General features: G+C 35.3%; 1 protein-coding gene across 1 annotated transcript in view; it reads right to left on the bottom strand.

The window, feature by feature from the left end:
* The window catches only part of ADAMTS20 (ADAM metallopeptidase with thrombospondin type 1 motif, 20), a gene marked incomplete at its 5' end in the record, with an annotated part of 89,235 nt that overhangs the window by 28,553 nt on the left and 39,961 nt on the right, over positions 1–20,721 (bottom strand). Inside the window, 17 exon segments of the mRNA XM_008939144.1 lie at positions 2,343–2,519; positions 3,067–3,228; positions 3,547–3,837; positions 4,049–4,213; positions 5,381–5,488; positions 6,704–6,826; positions 8,824–8,988; positions 9,688–9,852; positions 10,391–10,601; positions 11,267–11,393; positions 12,500–12,633; positions 12,739–12,907; positions 14,180–14,275; positions 16,795–16,912; positions 18,034–18,170; positions 18,269–18,450; positions 19,854–19,999. Coding sequence (XP_008937392.1) covers positions 2,343–2,519; positions 3,067–3,228; positions 3,547–3,837; positions 4,049–4,213; positions 5,381–5,488; positions 6,704–6,826; positions 8,824–8,988; positions 9,688–9,852; positions 10,391–10,601; positions 11,267–11,393; positions 12,500–12,633; positions 12,739–12,907; positions 14,180–14,275; positions 16,795–16,912; positions 18,034–18,170; positions 18,269–18,450; positions 19,854–19,999 — 2,676 coding nt within the window.

The following is a 20,721-nucleotide window of genomic DNA, read 5'->3' as shown; positions in this document are numbered from 1 at the left end:
TACATCAGAATGAGGAAAAGATTTTTGAAGTAATTTTGATATCCATTTCTGAATTGATTGGGCCAGAGACAGGGCCAACATTCAAGGAGATCAAGGAGTTGGTCCAGGTAAAGCAACTGCTCAGAAATTCCCATCCTTCTGCTCACCCTCTCCATGTATTACACTGTGCTATGCATGCCAGAAGCAACTGCAGAATCCATTATGGCAAATTGCACTGCATGTGGAAAGTCTCACATTTCAGTTTCTACTTAAGTTTTGATATTGGAATCTCACTGGTAGGTCTAAAAGCGTAATGCATTGCATTATGTCCAGACAGAAATATTACTCAATATTTTTATCAAAAATATAGTGTTTTATCTGGTTCTTGCTGTCTTTATAGAGAAGGAAGTGTAGATGTTATGTGCTTAATGACTCCAGCCTCCAGAGAGTGTGTCCAGTCATTAACAGTCCCCTATATTAGAGCACAGTGTATGCTAGAAAGGGATAAGATAAGCAGAGCCATGATCTGTTGCCAAACCATCACATCACTCATTAACCACCCATTGGTGAAGGTTAAATGAAGCCATATGTGGTATGTGCTAGGTTACAACAATGTTTCTGTGACTAAAGCTTTTACTGCTTTTTCAAAATAGTCAGCCTCAAAGAATGAGTTTTGCTCCATTTAAACAGTAACCAAAATTAACTGATGTTTGTTCGTTGGAAGCAATCAAACTAGCTAAATTACTAAAAAGTGACAGCATATTTAATATATAACCTGCTTGTATTCACTACATTTCTTTCTGCACAACATCATGGGAGAGTGTGAGGAAATTAAAACTATTACCAAATAATCATTAGAGTTTGCAAATGTGAAAAGAGATGTCACAAACTCTCTCTGACAACTAGATACTATTCCAAACTTCCATTTTTGAAGGAGTAAAATGGCTTTTTACATCAACTGAGATATAACCCAACATGAAAATCTTTGCAAAACTAAGCCACATGTAGCATTTACAATACTTTACAACAGCTTACAGGTAACATACTGATGCAGGACAAGCTGCATCCCTCAGGGAACAATGAGGCTCTGAGTAACTTTAGATCTAAAAGGAATACAAACATTGAGTCCAAAGACAAGTGTGTGCTGAATGCCCCACTTGTCTTCTCAGCACCTGAAATGCATACATTAATTAAGCATTAGCAAGTGACCACTAATTGTTTTGCGAATGGCTAAACAAGATACTCTGGTGTCTGTTAGAAACAAAACAAAACTCTGTTTTGCACAATGGAAGAAAGAGACAAAACTGTGGAAAATCATTTCTTCAAAGTTTCATTTAAAAATCTATTTGTAATAAATTAGAATAGATTATATGAACACTAACAAGTTATTTAAATTTTAAATTGGGCAATGTTTTAAAAAAATGTTTCAATGCTAATTCAAAGAAATAAATTACATCATTTTATTAATAAAATACTTAAAAGAAATAGAACTGTTGTCCTAGCCCATCTCCCAGTGATGTTAATAACAGGTTTTTAACTGATTCCAGTGGAACCAGAACTGGATCCAATCTCTTTTGATTGCCATTATTCTTAGAACTGAGTACAATAATAAATATTGTTGTCAGATTCACAGTTTGGGAAATATAAGGCACTCTATTGTAGAGCTTGCTATGGATTACATTGTTAATACACTGCTAGTGGCAATTTTAAAGGTTAATGGTGATTACTGTAGGCATTTTTACACATTAAAGACAGTGACATGTAGACAATAACATATTATAGTTACATACATAATTATACATAGACAACTTTAATTAGTCACTGTTTTAAAACCACAAATATAAACTTTTATACACAAATGTACATGTAATTCCAAGTAAAATGTTTGATGACAGAGTGTAATATACATGTGTGTGAGTTATTTCATACTTAAATGTACTATTAAAAAAAAAAGCTATGCACTAAAAAGCTTTTGTTTTTTACAAATATAAATATATAGATAATACTACTGTATAAATTACAGCATATACTTTTAAATTTAAACAAATGAAATCATAATCCTTCGAAGTAGAATAACTGATTAGTCACTGCTATTGGCCATGACGATTTCTGGTAGTTTTAAAAATATTCCCTATGATGTTTTACAGAGCATGATACTGTTCCCATTGACATAAATGGCTGTTTCCCATTTAATTCAACTGCTGCAGGAACAATTGCTTAACAAAACTACACAGGCTATATTCCACATGCATTATTATTTCACTGTAATAAAATAAAATAATAATATAATTTTTTAAAGGCAAGGGGAAATAGATTGACAGAAAGAACAAGGAAGTGAAAAATATTAGTGAATGCTATCGTACCGATTTCCACGGTCCCCGATGCCATGAAACATCACCAGGGCAAGAATGCACATTACACTGGGCCATATTAGGTGGCTTGTCTAGAATCTCACAGTTTTGATCACCCAACATTTGGCCAGTAGGAAGCTGACAAATCACCAATCTTGTCTTTATTCCATCTCCACAAGTTTGAGTACACTGAAATACAAAATTTTATACACAATATTTTTGTTGAGAGAGTCATCGCTTGCCATTACACCAAAAAAATATAGTAAATAATAACATGTACTGATTATTGCTATATATATTTTCATATTCCCTGGACACTCAATTCAAAGAATGAGAAACAGTCTAATATCATATAATGGGAAAAAAGGTTCTTTCACCAAAATTTTTACCAAAGTACATTTCATAGTTTATCGAGTGATTTTTCTACAACATGTCTCAGCTGCAAAGAATCTACTCTGTCTAGGAGAAGTAACCATTTGCAAGAATAAATATGCATATATATCTCTCTTTGATAGGAGGGAAATGTGGAAATTGGTCCTAAAACTAGTTTTATTACTACTTATATTTACACCACAGCTCTGGATTTGATCAAAGAACAAAGTTTAAAGAGGTTGAAACTCCTTTTTAAATCAGTAAAAAAATGGTAATCTGTTCCATTCTCAGTCAAAGAATTATGCTACTTATTCTAAGCTTATGTGGTAAATAATGCTTCCTTTTGAAAGTCAAATGATCTTACTTCTCCCCAGTTCCCATAGTTCCACCGTGGGCAGGGTCCAGAATCACAGTGTCTTGACTCTGGAGGTTTTGTGGCCTCATCACAATAACTAGCACTTCTTCCTTCCTCATCTTGACATACTACAACTCGACGGTGAAATCCACCTGCACAAGTACTAGAGCACTACCAAAACATGTAAGCACATGTATCACCATTGCACAATAAGAAAAACGTAAAATACGCTGGTTAAAACAACTTAAAATTATTTTTCAATGTTAACTTTCAAAATGGAAGTTTGTAAACAGAAATTACTAGTACGTAGAACTATTTTAAAATTAAACCACAGAGAAGTTACACTTTTAATTTAATAATATTCCTCATAATAATATTTTTTTTAATAAATGTGCTTCTTTTGACCAAATCTCTACTGTACTGCAATAACATTTGTAGAAACGTTAACATATATGTAAGAGAACAAATTAATATATTAACAATTCTTACTGCTCCCCAGGGTCCAGTTCTCCACTGATATCCTCCCACAGATGGACGGTTCCATTGGTTCATATTGTCTTGTGGGTGGTGTATGGGAAGGTAACCTATTTCTGGGAATTGGCTTGGATGGTCATGGATTTTCGGAATATGATGGTAAACTGGTGGACAGGGTGGCATGTTACATTCTCGTTCCTCAGAAGGTCGGCCTTCAGGATCACAGTAATTCTCGTTGATTTGTTGATGATAGTTGACACAGATAACTTGTCTTGTTACTACTCCACTATCACACGTAACTGTGCACTGACCAAAAACCCAACAGTTGTGACAGAACATTGATAATTCATAATCAAAGACATTTTCATTTACTTTTGACAGTAAGAAACACATATTTTGTTTTTACAAAGGATACAATTTCAATCACACTTGCACAGAATATGAAGTCCCAATTTCTAACCAGAGGCTTTGACCAATAATCTAAATAGACACAAAAAAAAAAAATTACAATACTTACAGGGGACCAATTTCCAACTTGCCACTCTCCACACGGGCTAAAGCAGCTTGAAACTTCAGCTGGTCGTGGTAAATGAGCACAGAAGGATTCATCTGCTATTCCTCCATGAGCATCTCTACAGCTCACGTAGCGAGCACGATCGCCCTTCCCACAGGATGCAGAACACTGCCAGAGAACAATCCAAGCTCATCACACTTGAGGGGACCAAAACAAGATCATGCAAACGCCTAAATACTAACGTAGCTTAGCATCAGCTTCGCTTAGAATTAAACATTGAGAACCAAATTCCCATCTCACGCTGACAGACCCATGCATGCAGGAAGGAATGTGAAATATTGCTGGGCAGCTTAGGCCTTAAGAATTCCCATCGGCTTGGGACTGACTGCATAGACTTAATTCTTAAGAAGCAATTGAGCATGATTTGGACAGGCAGCATTTCAACTACAACATGGAAACATTCTACAGTTGCAAAGCTAATTTTTTTTTTTATTAACAATGGAAACATTAGACAGTAACTTCCAGAACATTTTAGTTGCTACACAGTGATGCAATATTTACATCAACTGATAAAATAAAAACTGATATTCACCACTCATTTGCCATTCTAGTCTATATTACCATGAGCCCCTTCTGATGCCTTTATAGCTGGGAAGTTCAAGGTGGATTTAGTGAAATTTGAGTACCCTGAATCTATGCACTCTTTACTATGATCTAATTAAGAGAGCTGTGCAGAGATATAATTGTGTTATATACTTTAAGAACCCCAAGGGACTGACACACACTTTTACAAGTAATTTTACATTTTCACATTGCTGTCAAGTATAACTAATTTTCAACACTAAAAAAATCACTTTCATTAAACAAAGTTTGTGTAGAAAACGTTTTTATTGTGCTTATTTTACAAACTAAGTAAAATTATACCTTTAAAGACCCAAACTGTTTAATATTGCCATTCACATAAAAGTTTTAAATAGTGTTTTAGAATGAAAGATGTTGTCTATATTCAGAAATTATAAATTATTCTAAAAAACCCTCTTCCTTTAACACTTTCAATCATATTAAAGCTATTTTGCTAAGAACCCCAGCTCTCAGAATTCCCTTTTTTTCCCTCCTTATTTTCCCTGGCTAGATTTGAAGCACACAGGATTTGCTGGGAGTGTCTACCTCCTCCTTAATAAACAGCTTCTTAAAAAAAAAAAAAAATAAGAATTCCTTTAAAATTTACCCCAAGCAGATTTCAGTGTGAAAAAGAATTAATCAGAGCTTTATGATACAACAAATGAAGGAACAGAGGATTGCTGTGCAAGATGTGACCACTGTTACATTACATACTGGGGTCCATGATCCGTATCTCCATTGGGTCACCTTCCCCACATGAACCAGAGGAACTGATGTTGTCCATAGTTTTGTAGTTTCTGGACAAGAGGGCAATTCACATTCCTGTAGGGATGAGGAAAAAAAAAAGCTTTCAAAATATAAATCTTGGAAGAGGTGAATGTAAAAGCAAATGGCTCCCAGAGAGATAGATCCTACCATTACAATAAGCCAGCATGAATTAACAAGTAAATACTATCTTCTTAATTTTCCCTGGCACTACTCAAAGGCTTTTCATTGAATCGTTTTGTTTCAAATTGAGCGGCAAAGAAGATTTATTTGATGTTAAAACTGCCTTATTAATAACTAATAATATTTACACTTTGAGAAAGAACTGTGTTGGACAACTTGCTGGAGACAAGGGACGTAGGCTTTACGGTGTCCTGTTTCCTAGCCACATGCAGTACACAAGAGCTGAGTGAGGAGAGTGGCTGTTCTGTCCGGTCCTTCATACCCTCCGCTACTGAGAACACTATATGGTCCAGTTTCAGCCAAGAGCATAACAGGTATCACAATTCAAAGTACAACGTATACTCAAACCCAGTGTTTTCACATTTAAGTAGAAATAAATGTATACTATTTGCTTGGCTTTTATATTTTGAAATCTTATTAAAAAAAGCTGTAAGAGGGCTGGTAACTTGTGACTGGTTTACTGTGGATCATAGAATCCTTTTTTTTTCCCCCTCTTCTTGAGACAAGAAGCAGAGTATACCCTCAAGGAAATATGTGGCTATCAGCTTAGCTAGATATAAATGAGACCAAACAGGCCAGAACAACAAATGGATACACAGTACCTAAGGCACTAATTGTTTTTAGCTAAAGGTAAACCCACTGACTGTATTAAGAACATTTTTTTTCTGAATAGTTATAGACTTAAATTAAGGAAAGTGATGAAGTAAGTAAACTGAGAATTTCAAGGCAGTTAGGTGCACATTATTAAGTATCATGGCAAGCAGTCTCCTTACAATACTCTACACGGAATCATAGAACCATTCGGGTTGGAAAAGACCTTTAAGGCCTTTTTACATGTTGGAGCTTCCCCCTGCCAATAATCAAAGGCCTTTGGATCCTTTCAGTCACATACCATATTTTCAAATCTGCAACTTCCAAATTACTCTTCTTTTACTTAACTCTGTACACCAAAGCTGAAGTTTAGGAAAAAAAAGTCTCATTTTAGAAATGACTTCCTGCAAGTTCCCTCAAACAGTCAGTAGAAAACACTTGCATTTAGGTGGTTTTAGCTAAAAAGTACAATCAAATGAAAGGTATTTTTTAACTTACTTGGTTATCTCTAGGACGAGTAGCAGCATTACATTCCCTGTCATCATCCAAAATTACTCTGTATGTCACAGTAACACATTTGACTGCACGCATCTGGTATCCACGTCCACATGTTACAGCACACTGTCAAAGTCAAGAATTTCACACACTTGAAATAGCACTGTTTATAATAAAATTTGATTTTTAATTACACTTTCTATTTAAAACTCTTCCTAGAATGAACAGGAATGATTAATGCCAGAGCAGGTTTAAACTGGACATGAGGAAAAAAAATCTCTTCATGAAGAGGGTTGTCAAGCACTTGAACAGGCTGCCCAGGGAAATGGTTGAGTAATCATCCCAGGAGGTATTTGAAAGACATGTAGGTGTGGTGCTTAGGGACATGATTTAATGGTGGACTTGGCAGTGCTGGGTTAATGGTTGGACTCAATTATCTTAAAGGTCTTTTCTAACCTAAACAATTCCATGATTACTGGGATAGTGTTAACTTTCTACATGGCAGACCACAAAACAGTGTCCATAACTCACCAATATTTTGGCAGTCACTGAATAGTACCTGTGCCTTTTTTTTCCCCCTTCTGCCCCCTGCAATGAGTAGGCTGGAGATGGGCAAGAGACTAGAATCATAGAACGTCTGGGCTGGAAGGGACCTCCAAAGGTCATCTAGTCTACCCCCCCACCATAAGCAGGGACATCTCAAACTAGATCAAGCTACTCAAAGCTTCATCCAGCCTGATCTTGAATGTCCCCAGGGATGGGGCCTCCACCACCTGTCTGGGCAACCTGTTCCAGGGATCTATCACCCTCATACTGAAGAACTTTTTTCCTGATGTCTAACCTAAATCTACCCTTTTCTAAGAACATAGCTGGGACAGCTGACATGAACTGATCAAAGGGACAATCCATGCTATATAATGTCATGCTCAGCAATAAAAATTGTAGTAGAGGAAGGTGTGGGCTTCTAAATGATTCACTATCTGCAGCTGTTAAATATCTTTCCCTTCACTACAGTTTGACAAGAGCACATTCAAAGAAGGCACCTAAAATGTTAGAGGGCTGAAAACACTCTGACATAAATCCCATCCTATAAATGCTGTAGTTCAAGCACAAGTACTGGTAAAAACCCAGGTTGTGAATAGCTATTACCAGATAGTACAGTGGAAAAACTGCAATGGGGAGCTCCGCTTCAGTGATTGGCAAATTGTGATCAAAAGAGTACTCAAAAGGAATTCAACACTATGATAGACATCAGTATGGTTATTTCTAATGTTAAAAAATATTGCATGAGGAAAGTTCTATACAAAAGAAATGTTTAAATTGAAAATATACTTAATTTCAAAAGGTATATTTATTCTGAATTTTAGTAATAGATTATCTGTAAAAAATAAAAATCATAGCTATTCAGCTATGAATTCTCACTAGCACCCAAGAAACACTGAATAATCCAGCACTTCTGTTGGTTTGAGTAAGCTTGTTTTATGAAAGTTCTATGAAATTGAGTACCTTACTGTTTTTTAATTAATTCTCATCTATTTGATGACAAAAGTTCCCTTTGCAAATTAATTCATTTTTTCCCAGAATTTTGAAGCCACTGTGGTATACATCAGATAAGCATCATTACACACAGGAATATATTTTTCAACAGCACTTTCACATAAAGAGAGAGCAGATCTTTTATCACTGAAGGTCAAAGCAAAATATAACAACAAAATATTACGACTTTTCTGTTTGTCTGTTATTAGCATATGTGCTTCTATGATCTCAGTTAAAGATACCACTTAAATATGCCCACACACCTATAAATATTTGGTCTTTAACTTGCCTCATTCCTCTGAACAGTTTGCTATCTACATCTTCATTATTATGGAGATGTAACAGATTCATGCATAGAAGCATCTTTGATATTAAGGTTCAAGGTCAATTACTATTTTAGGCACTTAACTTATATACAGGTGTTCCTAATTTACATGTTAGATAGCCAGAAGGAAAAAAACAAACATGAATCAATTCAACTAAAGTAACTGCTTATGATCCAATTAAAATGTTTAAAAAAACATTGTTTTGTGATTACTCATAGTCTGAACTAGAAAACAAGAAGGCAGGAATCCCAATGTACTCACTGATCCCCAAGGCCCCACTTCCCAAGCTGCACATTCATGAAGCTCACACGATGTTATTGATTCTGGTCTATCATTTGGATTACAGAAATCATCCCTTAGTTGTTCATCATTAAATTGGCACCATACTTGGCGATGCTTCATTCCTTTGCCACATGTCACAGGGCACTGTAAAATTATTAGAGTCATCAGTTTGTAAAGACATGAAACAGCATTAATGGCTTCACTTTCTTTTAGTAATCTGTTGGATTTCAACATACCATATAAAAATATTCCATGAACATAAGCAGCCCATCAAAACTAATACTTTTATGAACTCTCCATTTCCTGTAAACATCAACCCAAATGCTAATACAAAGGAATGACTATTAAGTTTCTGAAGCTACAAAAATATAAGAGTAATGTACGGATCATTTATTTTTAATAAAGAATACTTTTTTAAAATATGATCATACATATCATAGCTTTCACATGAAAAATTTTTAAACTAGCCATTATTTTTTTATATCCATGTAATATTTATAATAAGATGGATATAATTCTGTTCTTCAGTTGGCTGGATGGTTTTCACTGCTTCATACAAAAGGAAGTTATGCCTGTTACTGTACATTGATTCACTTTAAGTAGCTTCATTTCTTCATTTTAACGTAACAAAATTTCAGAGAAAAACGAATTCTAGGTGTATTTTTCAGTTCTCATGCCATTTGTAGATGTGGGATGTATATCAGCCAAATCCTAGGACTTCAGGATTTTTATTATTGTGTGCCCTAAAATAGTCAGAACAAAAAACCCCCAACGCTTAAAGCAGCTTATTTTAATACCAATGACTAGGACCAAAGGTATCTTAAGTTTTACATGGTTCATTACCTCACTCCACTCACTAACAGACCAGCTTGGACATGAGAACTCATTGCAACTCTGTGTTACAACTCTGGGAAATTCCTGGCATTCTCTATCAGGAAGATGACGACCCAAATTGTTCATACAAAAAGCTTCTCTGGTTCTGATGCCTCTTTCACAGCTCCTGGAACACTGTGGTGTAGAGACAATATTATGAAACAGGAAACACTACATGATAAAACCAGGTCAAAATACATTATGAGTCTTAAAAGTGAAAGACATTAATGACTGTGTTAGAGAAATGTGTCCTACATTTAATCCAAAGACTCCTAATATGTTTACATCAAGATAAATTTGGCACCTCGTTTAGTAGTTCCAAGAAAAAAACTCTTTAATGAAGATTAAAGCCAAAATAGTAGTTATTCCTCTTCTCCAAAATACTCTCAGAGCTAAATTATTAAGACTGTAAATAAAATATACATGTTTAACCACCAGATCTTCTCTGCTGACTTCCAAAACCAACCTGCAAACAATGGAGCTACAGCTTCTTACAAAAATGTGAGGAAGTTGCTGAAATATTAAGATTGGTATTAGCTCCTCTTACAATTCTGCATTTTTCAAACATTAACTTCTTTTACTTACACTAAAAAAAAAAAGATATAAAGAAATAAATTTATATGAATGCTAACCAGAACTATAATGGTAAATTTATAAGGTTTTGAATTAGTACCTCTGACCATTCTGTGTAGTGCCAGCTTGTCAACATACAGTCACCATGGCAGGGCTCTCTGGTTGGTGGTTTCTGCTGATCAGCACAGTACTTATCATCCACTGGAGCACTGAGTCCCTTTGGAATAGAGTACTTCATGCAGTGGATCTCTAGCGATCGATACCCTGGGCCACACTTTGATGTGCAGTCACTTTTGCCAACATTGTGCCACCTACAAGGATAAACTGTTATAGAAAGCTAACTGTGTTTTAGAAAATAAGACCATGGTGAATAAGGCACTTTGAGAATGTAACAGGCACTGTCATGTAAATATAGATAAGCATTTTAGGGAACAGATAAAACTGTAAAATCTATCTCATGACTGGAATTTTCTAAGCAACATAAAAGAAATTGACTCATAAGCTTAAAAACATCTTTATAAATTTAAAGGATCTTTCGTCTTAATCTAGGTGACTATGAAAAATGTAAGCTGTAAATCTGAACACTTCAGCGTGGGCTTTTTTGGAGTACAAAACCCAGGTCTGTTTCAAGTTAATTCCAGCTGTGGGTATAATTTTGGTAAAAAATTTATTCTGCCTAGGAATACAAGTTTTTGCACCAGGATATATAGAACAGTGTCACAATGCTAACAGAAGACTTTACCAATAAAAATTGGGCAAGTAGGCTAGTTCTACTTAGATTCAGAGGTGTAAACATAATATATAAACCCATTAAACCAACAGACTTGAGGAAAGGAAGGAGAGATGGGAAGAATGAAGTAGAGAGGGGTGGAGGGACAGAGGATAAATCACTCTACCTGAATTGCTTTGTTTCAATCCCCATCAACAAAAATACATGAGACCACAACAGTTCCATCAGTGAGCAACCTCTTTTTACCTTAATTCACACTCTGTATTGCACTCCTCAAAGACAGCTGGTACAGTGGGTATAAGTTCACATCTTTGATCAGACACTACCACATGATCACTTTTACGTATGCATGTCATTCTTCTTCTTCGGATACCTTGAAAAGGAATAAAAAAAAAGTGAATAAATGGCTAACATAAGAGTTCCTTTTTAAAGTAATGGATTCCATTCATCGTTTAGGAACTTAACTGAGATACCTCATTAACACTAATCACTGTATAAGCTGATTCTGCACAAACATGCTGCTTTGTGCAGTTGGCTAATTTCCAGGTGGAGAAAAACCTTGCCTCAGTCACCCTTGCCATCTCCCAGCTGTACTACAGTGATGGTCTCACAAAGATAAGTTCTAGAAAACTGCAGAAGTGTAACAGTCCATTTACTCATCAAGTTAAGTATTTCAGATGCATCACATCTGTCCTTAGGTAATTACCAAGATTTTCAAACCACCACTGCAGGTTTTTACCCTTTTCCTTAAGGAAGCATCAAATTTGATCACAGGGTACCTAGAAGACCTGGAGCACTTGGAGAAGTACCACAGCTGACAGATGCTCTGCTTCTCTAGTACATGAGCACATCTACAGCCTGTCTCAAAACCAGAAGAAACTCATCATCATGTATCTACATGCATTTCTAGCACCTGCTCATACGAGTATCCATCAAAAATTTGTGTACATACACTTTATATACAGACTTCATATATACCAGTTTTATTTTTACACTAGAATGACCTATAGAATAGTTAAAAATTGTAAAATATATCTTCATAACTGAAGAAGACAAATATATATATACATAAAAGATACTAGACTATATATATATATATATATATATAAAAGATACTAGTGATCATCTAGAAACAGGATAATGGAAGCATAATAAATATTAGTGGATACACAATACTGCTTTCTAAGGGTGCAATAGACTTGACTAAACTTTATTTATTTTTTTTATAAACCACTTCTATGGCTGCAACAGCAAGGAACACAAATGTAGTTTTGGGTATAAAATTGCATTGCATAAATACTGAAAACAGCAAAACAAAATCAGAAGCCATTCTGCCCTTAAAGTCTCTGTGCACCTGCAGTTCACTGAGATTGCGGAGTTTCTTCCTTACAAATACGGATGAAAAATCTGAGTACTTAAGACTAGTCCCTTCCTAAACGCCATCAGGTCTTAGGTTCTGGTGACAAGAATTCACAGTACCTTGGCACATCCTGCTGCAGTCTTGCCAGGGTCCATAAGGATCCCACATAAACAGATCGCTTCCACCTTCTATTGGGACATTGAATGTGTAACGCACATCAGGGGTGTATAAATTTTTTCCCTACACACAAAACCTTAATTGAGATAAAACGATAGCTGGTTTTCAGTGAATTTGAACATAAAACTATGAACATAATGATCATGTGGCAAATTTTCAAACATGAAAAAAGTAAACATGCACCTGTAAGGTTAGCTCTTCTTCAATTCGATCGGTGCCGTTAATTCGCTCTATCGTATTGTTTGAACCACTGTACTCAAAAATGGCTCCTTGTATATTGATTTCTCTTTTTGACATGCTTACAACAAAATTTCCATTCAAGATAAAATTTCCATGAATATCAGATAAAGCTATAAGTAAAATAAAATATCGGAAATAAAGTATCTATTTAATTAAAAGGTTCTATCAATAAAAACTTTAAATATATCTTCTCAACAACAGCTATATTTTAGTCTATGTGTAATACTTTAAAGTTGTATCAGTTTCTAATGCATTAATTCAATCGTAATAATTAGTAACTTTCACCTGAGCAGTTGTCACAGATTTTCTCTGCATTAACAACACAGCTTTAATAATATTTGTTCTGCTGAAGGGTTTACTTCAGTCATCAGTTTTAAATTTGGTTAGGTTCTCCTTCTATAGAAGGAAACAGGAGCAGGACTTAACAACAATTATTTGTATTTCTCTCCTGTTCTACAGCCCACATTCTTGTATTTGCTTGAGCTACTTTTACCAAAGTAGCTTTTAAAAGTAAATGTTAAAAGAAAAATAAAGCAAATTATTATATGAAATTATTGCTAGAAATGCTTAATGTCCAATCTGCAATAACAAAGATGAAGAGCAAGCTAAAAATTAAATGTTAAGACAAATTTTTTAGTAAAGGCATGCTATATTCAGGAATTACTACATTTGAAATGGCAGCTAGTGATAGCCAGGGGTGAGGGTCGTTTCTGCATCCTGTGAGATCCATTAGGACAGGGCAACAGGTGGTAAGGAAAACATTTTGAAAACTCAGAATTTTGTTGAGTAGGATGGTAATGGAAGAGGAGACAGAAAGAAAATTTGCACCAGTATTCCCTCAGGCACTTCAGATGTAATATAAGTACCATGAAATGGAACAACCAAGATTTTTGTTACAATGTGCTTATGAATTCTTTGTTCCTCTTCACAGAAATGCAAATCTGTCCACATGTGATATTTATACTCAGACATAACAGAAAAAGAGAAATGTGAGACAATTGTTAAGTTTGCTGAAGGTCAGACTGCTTTGTTTATAAACTGAGTGTATGCTTCCAAGATTTAAAACCACAAATATCTGCATTACTTCTGAGTTCACTTGTGGAGTTTTAATTAACATTGCCACAACAAAGTAAAAAATTAACTAAACGATGCTATCATTCCTATTCTGACAAACGAACTCACATGTTTAAGAGTTAGAAACCTAGCATCTCACTCATTTTTCTGAAAACTAGTATCAACAGAGAAAAATCAGGCAAATGATGATACAATGTAATAGTCATTTGCTCTAAAGATTTTATCAAACTTCTGATACTATGTTGAAAGCAGTCCTCTGGCAAGGGTACAGAAACTGCTGGTCAATGTTATACACAGGGGGCTTTTACCAAGGTAGTTGTCATCTTCCGGTTTCCCTGAGTAGCTGTGCTGCTGAATATCAATGTTTGTTGCTCCTTTGGGAATATTTACTACAACATTGTAACCTGCAATGTAATTATTCACAAATTATATAGAAAAATAGTCAAATACTACTAAATATGAACATACATTTCACCAGTTTTATTCACAAAACCCTGCAGTGCACCAGTGACAACCACTGCTGAATGCCCTCATGTTTCAGGAGGGAAATGTGAATATCTTCATGCATGTAAAATTTCTTTGTTGGTGGTTTTTGTTTTTTAATCACTTGAGCTGAGCTTTTGTTTTCATATCTCAAAATTTATTTCTGTGCTCAGAAAAGTGAATATAATTATTTAATAATAACACGAGTTTAACTTACTCAGAAAAATCTCTAGAGAGAAGTGAAGTATATGAAGTGAGATTCAGGATTGCGGCTGCTCACAATTTAGCCACAAAAATTGTATACAACTCTGAATAAATGACTTAACACAAAAAATCCCCACTCCCTGTTTAAACAATTGGGTTAGCAATTTCACCATTTCACTGGAGTGTTGCACAACACTCTAAAAGACCGAGTCCCATATAGTCCAGTATTGCAGGCCACACGCATAGGTGGATACACCAGGTAAACCAGCCATGCTTGATCTGCATTCTGCCTACTTGAAATGTTGCCCTAGTGTGCTCCCTTCAAATGACAAATGTTTCACAACTAAGCCACTGTTTCCTGTAATATCTCCAACTACTACTATGATAACCTCGTCGTAAGGTACAAAATAAGGTGCATCCCGTTCTGCTTTTTAGAACTGTTGCTCTGCACATAAGGATAGATTTTAAGAAAAAGAGCTGTTTCTCACAGATGTTAAAAACAAACTGAAAAAATGCTTGTGTCCAAGAAAAAATGAGCATGGCAAACACTGAAAACATATAATAAGCACAACTATGCAATCTGAAGCATCTATATAATCTTTGGTAATTTTCCACTGATTTTGTTGTGTTTAACAGTCTTGCTGTGATTTAGCTTTAGTTATTTGACTCACCTCTGTGGGTAAAAATTTGAATGGCAATATCTTTTCCAATTTCCTAACTCATTGACTTCCCGGTGCTTTTAATCTATTAAAGCCATGGCATGCATTTCAATGAAGATCTGACCTAAGCAGAGGTCCAGCCCATGTACCAGCTGGGGGCAGCACTGCAGCTGCAAACTGACACGCTGCCTGCGCTGGCTAAACGCACAGCGCTTGGTCAGCCTTCCAACACACTGGGAAGGAAACCAAAACACACTCAAAACAGACCCTCATCTCACAGGCTGAACATCTCGTGGTAACAAAATGACAACAAGACAAAACACAGGAGGAAACTTTAAGCAAAACTGTGTACCATGTTGTCAAGAATACACAGGAGAATAGATCACAGGAACTGAGAATGACCATTTTCCAGGAAATCCTCAGGTACTATAATGTGATACAATAATAGCCAAGATAATAATTATGTGTACATAATTAGATTACTATTTCCTAAATTGGAAGCTAAGTAAATTAGCATTTCATTGTAATGATTATCTGATGATTGTTTCACCAGTGTGAAAATGATACCTGGAGACCTACCAAATAGGATCCTCATAGAACAGAGGAATTGCTGCTCAAAGAGGAAAGTATGCCCAGTATCCTGGAAGGTGTAATATATAAGCTAGAACATAGGAAGCTCTCCAGCTATCATTTTCACTTTAGGAATACAATATTAAACTGGAGACTTCTGTCCTCATGTTCTGTGCACTAACTACTTAACTACCCTGCTACATTCTCCATACTTCCCAGAAAGAACTACGTACAGAAGAACTATCTGTAGAAGTAGCTCCATAAGAGAAACTAAATCAAAGAAACAGGGACTACCAGGGTTATTCACAGAATCACAGAATCATTTAGGCTGTAAAAGACCTTTAAGATCAAGTCCAATCATTAATCTAGTTCAGCTAAATCCATCACTAAGCCATGTCACTAAGCACCACACCTACACATCTTTTAAATACCTCCAGAGACGGTGACTCAGTCACTTCCCTGGGTGGCCTGCTTCTCATTCACTATACACCAGAAGAGCAAAGAACATAGATGTTGCTGCCCATGTCTCTGGAAAGAAAAGGCTCACATTTCACAGGCTATCTTTTTCTCTATAGGAAAAAAAAGGATACTCATCAGCTGCTCCACATCACAGACTTCTTGCCATCTCTTTATACAACCAAGAGAAGACATTGAAGTAAGCCCTTCAGCTGCATAATTTCAGGTGATAGAATGTGAAGTGCAAAACAGGAAATATTCTCTCTTTTAAAGTACTTCTACCCTCACAATATCTTTTATTGATGTCTTTTGATTTGATCTTAGAGCAGATATTGATTTCTTTTACCTTTTCACATGTGTTACTGTCACAATGTTTGCCTCTGCAACCCTGAGAGGGCACATGACTGAAAACCAGAGATTTTTGTTGACAGAGGCCCTAAAGAACATACACTGAAATCTCAATTTCTCAAACATAAAACAACTTCTAAGCCATAGTGAATGTGCATTAAGATTTAAAATAAAATAAAATAAAAAAAAAAACAACAACATACCATAACGAGCACTGTTGAAAGTACCTGCAAGTGTTTTACATGAAGAATTATCACCACCACAGATTCCACATTTGTCTCTCCTTGCCTTGGAATTCAAAACATGATCACAGCCTGCTTGCTAAAAAAAAAAAAAACAAAAAAAAAAAAAACAATAGCCCTGTGCCACTCAGCCCAATGGAAAACAAAATCAAACAATGCCAGCTTCCCACTCCTCAAAAATATTCTTATTCACTCTATATATCTGGTCTTCCTTGCAATTCATGAAAAGCTTTTTATGCTTGTGGATGTTGGGATTAAGGGCAAAACACAATAGCACTGTTGTACTAAGAGCATACGATCCACATACACTTAATATGTCAAGAACTATAAAAGAATATGTAACAGTATGTAAAGATTTTGTAAAAAAAAAAAAAATGAACATGAGTACAAATTTGGAGTTTTTTTTACATTAAAAAGTCTTGGAGTCATAAAGGCAGTATTTATGCGTACATGGTCATCAATTCTTTTAGTCTGTCATTACTGCAAAAAGAAGCAAAGGAATACACAGACTATGCTGGTTAAACTAGCATAAGTACTTTTTTTGATCTTTACTTAAACTTCTTTTTTTAAAAAAAACAAACTACTATGAATAGGACAATTCTCTGTCAATTCCTTTCTTCTTGATTCAATGCTTTAAAAAAAGGCTACATTTCCTCTCTCTCCTCATCCTGAGTTTATTCAGTTTCACTGCAATCGACAAAAGTCTGGATTTGTTACAAGCACCTCGCTTCTCCCAGCAAAATCTTCTGGCACTTCCACAATTACTATTAAGCAAAGAATACCAAAATGATCCCTTTCAAGGGTCAGTTCCCCTGATCTTGCAATGAAAGAATAGATATATAATCTATCTACCCTTGGATTTTCTACTTTTTTACTTCTTTGATAGCAGAAATATGACAATAAATACACAGCACGCTTTTTTCCTCCCTTCATGCTAATTTTGCATCAGTTTCTCTCTGCTCACTTGGAGAATATTAACTCTCACATATGAGGCTTAGCAAAGACTGTGGGTCTTCAGATTCAACTGTATGTTCTTCACTTAATTTCCTCCATTTCCAGATCTTTAATTTGGTAGGGGTGAAAATTAAATTCAAAACATCTTGCTTTACATATTTTCAGTAATGATTATTTGGATTAATATTTAGTATCTACCACCTGTCAAAATTGAGTTTAATAATTAGTAAGTTTAGATTTAAATACCCTGCATAAGCCTTGAACACAAAGGTCATTGGTTTCTGCTCCACAGGGAGTACCATCAGCAACTCTGTCCTTCAGCTGATAGTAGGAAGTTGTTCCAGAAACTCGGCAAAAAAGCTTACAGCGATCTTTCATAGAAACTGGAAAGAAAATCCAACAGGTTTCTTGTCTTTTTTAAAATGTTAATTAAAGTAACATTTTTATTTCATTAACTGAAAAAAAATTATGAATTACTTACTACCACTGTATTTTGGAACCCAACGGACAGCAGATGTAAGACCATTGATATTGAAGTGTTTGCCATCAAACTCAGAGCACTGTTGCTCACGGAAATCTTTTCTGCCTTTTGGACATGAATCAGTATTACAGGACCGAAATTTCATCCTGCGGCCAACACAGTACTTCCCTCCATTTCTTGGTCTAACAACAATAGGGGAAAGTAAAACACACTCAATTACTAAAATTGCTGTTGTCCATTAAAAGTGGCTTGAGCCACTGATCTAGAAGGGAGAATCTCACACAGCATTCTGCCATCTGTTACAGACTTTCCCACAGATGCTCTTATCCTCTCTGGCACTGTGCATATATTTATACCCAAGTGAAGAAAATAAAAGCTCCATGTAAAATACTACTGCTGAGGTAGGTGCTAATCAAGCTACTGATGTTTATTTATGTCTATTACGTTTTTATTTTGCTTAGTCAATTATTTTGCCTAAGAAAAAGCACTGTTAACTTTAATGCTTTTATCAATTCATTTGAGATCACAGCCCTATTTTTAAAGAAGCAGCACCTCCCTCAGTAATTTGAAATTATTATTTTACAGAGTGACAAAGAAAGAAGACAGAGTTAGGAGCCAACACACTGTTTTCTGTAGTCCTAATATTGGTTTCAGTTTGGAGATCAAAAGAACTAAAAAGGGAAACTTGTTGAAAACATTCCATTTACTGTAAAGTCCAAAATTCATTTCTTAACTGTTATAAAACCTGCTGCAAAATAATTCAGCATTCGTAGGTCCCTGGGGAGTAAAAAAAAAAAATTGAATCAATGGCATACTGATACTACCAGTTACTACAAATTCACAGAGGCGTATCTAATGGTAATCTATTCAACTGTCTCTTACTCGTCATAGAAAATAAAATAAACGGGGGTCATTTGATTCAGGTTCATTCATCCCACTAATAATATCAAGATGACATGACTTTCTAGAAAAAAAAAACCTGAAACTACCTAGGGTGCAGCTATGATTCTGCTTCTGGAGAAGTTAAGGGTCAAGTTCTCATTGACTTCTATTACAGAGACTGAAACTCACACTGCATTTTTCAGTCAGCGGAAGTTTCTCATTAGAAAAGTAAGTTGTAAATGACTCTGCTGTAAACTGTGTTCCTTGTGGGTGTTACTGGGGATGATGTTGTGAAAAAGCCCTAAATCAAAGCAAATCAAGTCTTTCAGTAAAAAGATTACCAGGGAATACATCTATTCCTTTTTGTAGTTTTTAGTCCAGAGAAAGCATCTTAGTGTTTAAAGAAGCCTTCAGCATTTAGAGTAAAGCTAGAAAAAAAAAAAGACCCTGTCACAAGATGTCTTTAGAAACATCTACAAATATGAATGACATTGTAGAGAAAGAAGACTAACTTGTAAATTATCCGCATATTAGAGACTGTAGGCCTATCTCTCTTTTCATATATGGCTGAAACTTGCATCTTTTTTTCATTGGTGCTTTGAACTAATTTGCACAACTCACAGTATCTTCATTTGGTTTTGAACCAATCGACTATTGTGCATAATGAAGATATTAGGACAACGTAAAATAATAAAAAACATACTCTGGTCTATTACACAGCCTGGTGGTGCTCTTGATTCCACCTCCGCAAGTTCTTGAACATGAGCTATAAGGTCCCCATGGTCCCCATTCTCCATCTACAGGACGCATCTCCATGTCTCTGCTCACGCAAATTCCATGGCGGCAGTGCTGCACAGGTGACAAACAAAACAAAATTCTAAGTCAAGCAAAATGTTACTGTATATTTTAGGCACAGAAAGAAAAAAAAAATAAGAGCTTACTGCTCTTAATCGGGATCTGGACATTTTCTAAAATGTTCAAATTCCATTAAGATATCTTACCCAGTAGTCATATTTTCAACAATGCTGTCTTAGAGTTCTTTGCTCTCTATGAAAACTGCTGGATGCTGAATATATCCTTAGGTCTCGTCACTTCGTTCAGATGCCTATATAACAATCTCCAAATCCTGACCTTGAATTCCTGATATGTTTTCATGTACAAAGTTCAAAAATAGATCTATACTCATCTTTTATGTATAAGATTCTTCCAGTTTAATTTGGAAATTCATGCTGATACAAAAAAAAATGAAAAAGTATGATAACAAACCACCAGGAAGTTCCAGGTGTTTTGGGCATCCCAAAAGCTAAATAGCTAGTGGCAGTATTTGGGAAAAGAAGACAAGCATTTAAAACCTTGTTTATGCTAAAGTAAGATGATGTTATAGATTCACACTTAAATTCAGACTTTCACACCTATAACAATAGGTGTAATATATTTGTATTTTTATTCATTTGTATTTTACAATAATTGTATATTTTCTACTAATTTAACAAATTTACTGTTATCATTAGAACTGAATTAATAAAGAAATTATAATTCTTAGGGCAAGATACTATATTGCAATATCTACT

This window comes from Merops nubicus, unplaced genomic scaffold (genome assembly GCF_000691845.1).
Source record: "Merops nubicus isolate BGI_N331 unplaced genomic scaffold, ASM69184v1 scaffold8064, whole genome shotgun sequence".
NCBI lineage: Eukaryota > Metazoa > Chordata > Aves > Coraciiformes > Meropidae > Merops > Merops nubicus.
This window is presented reverse-complemented; position numbering and strand designations above follow the sequence as displayed.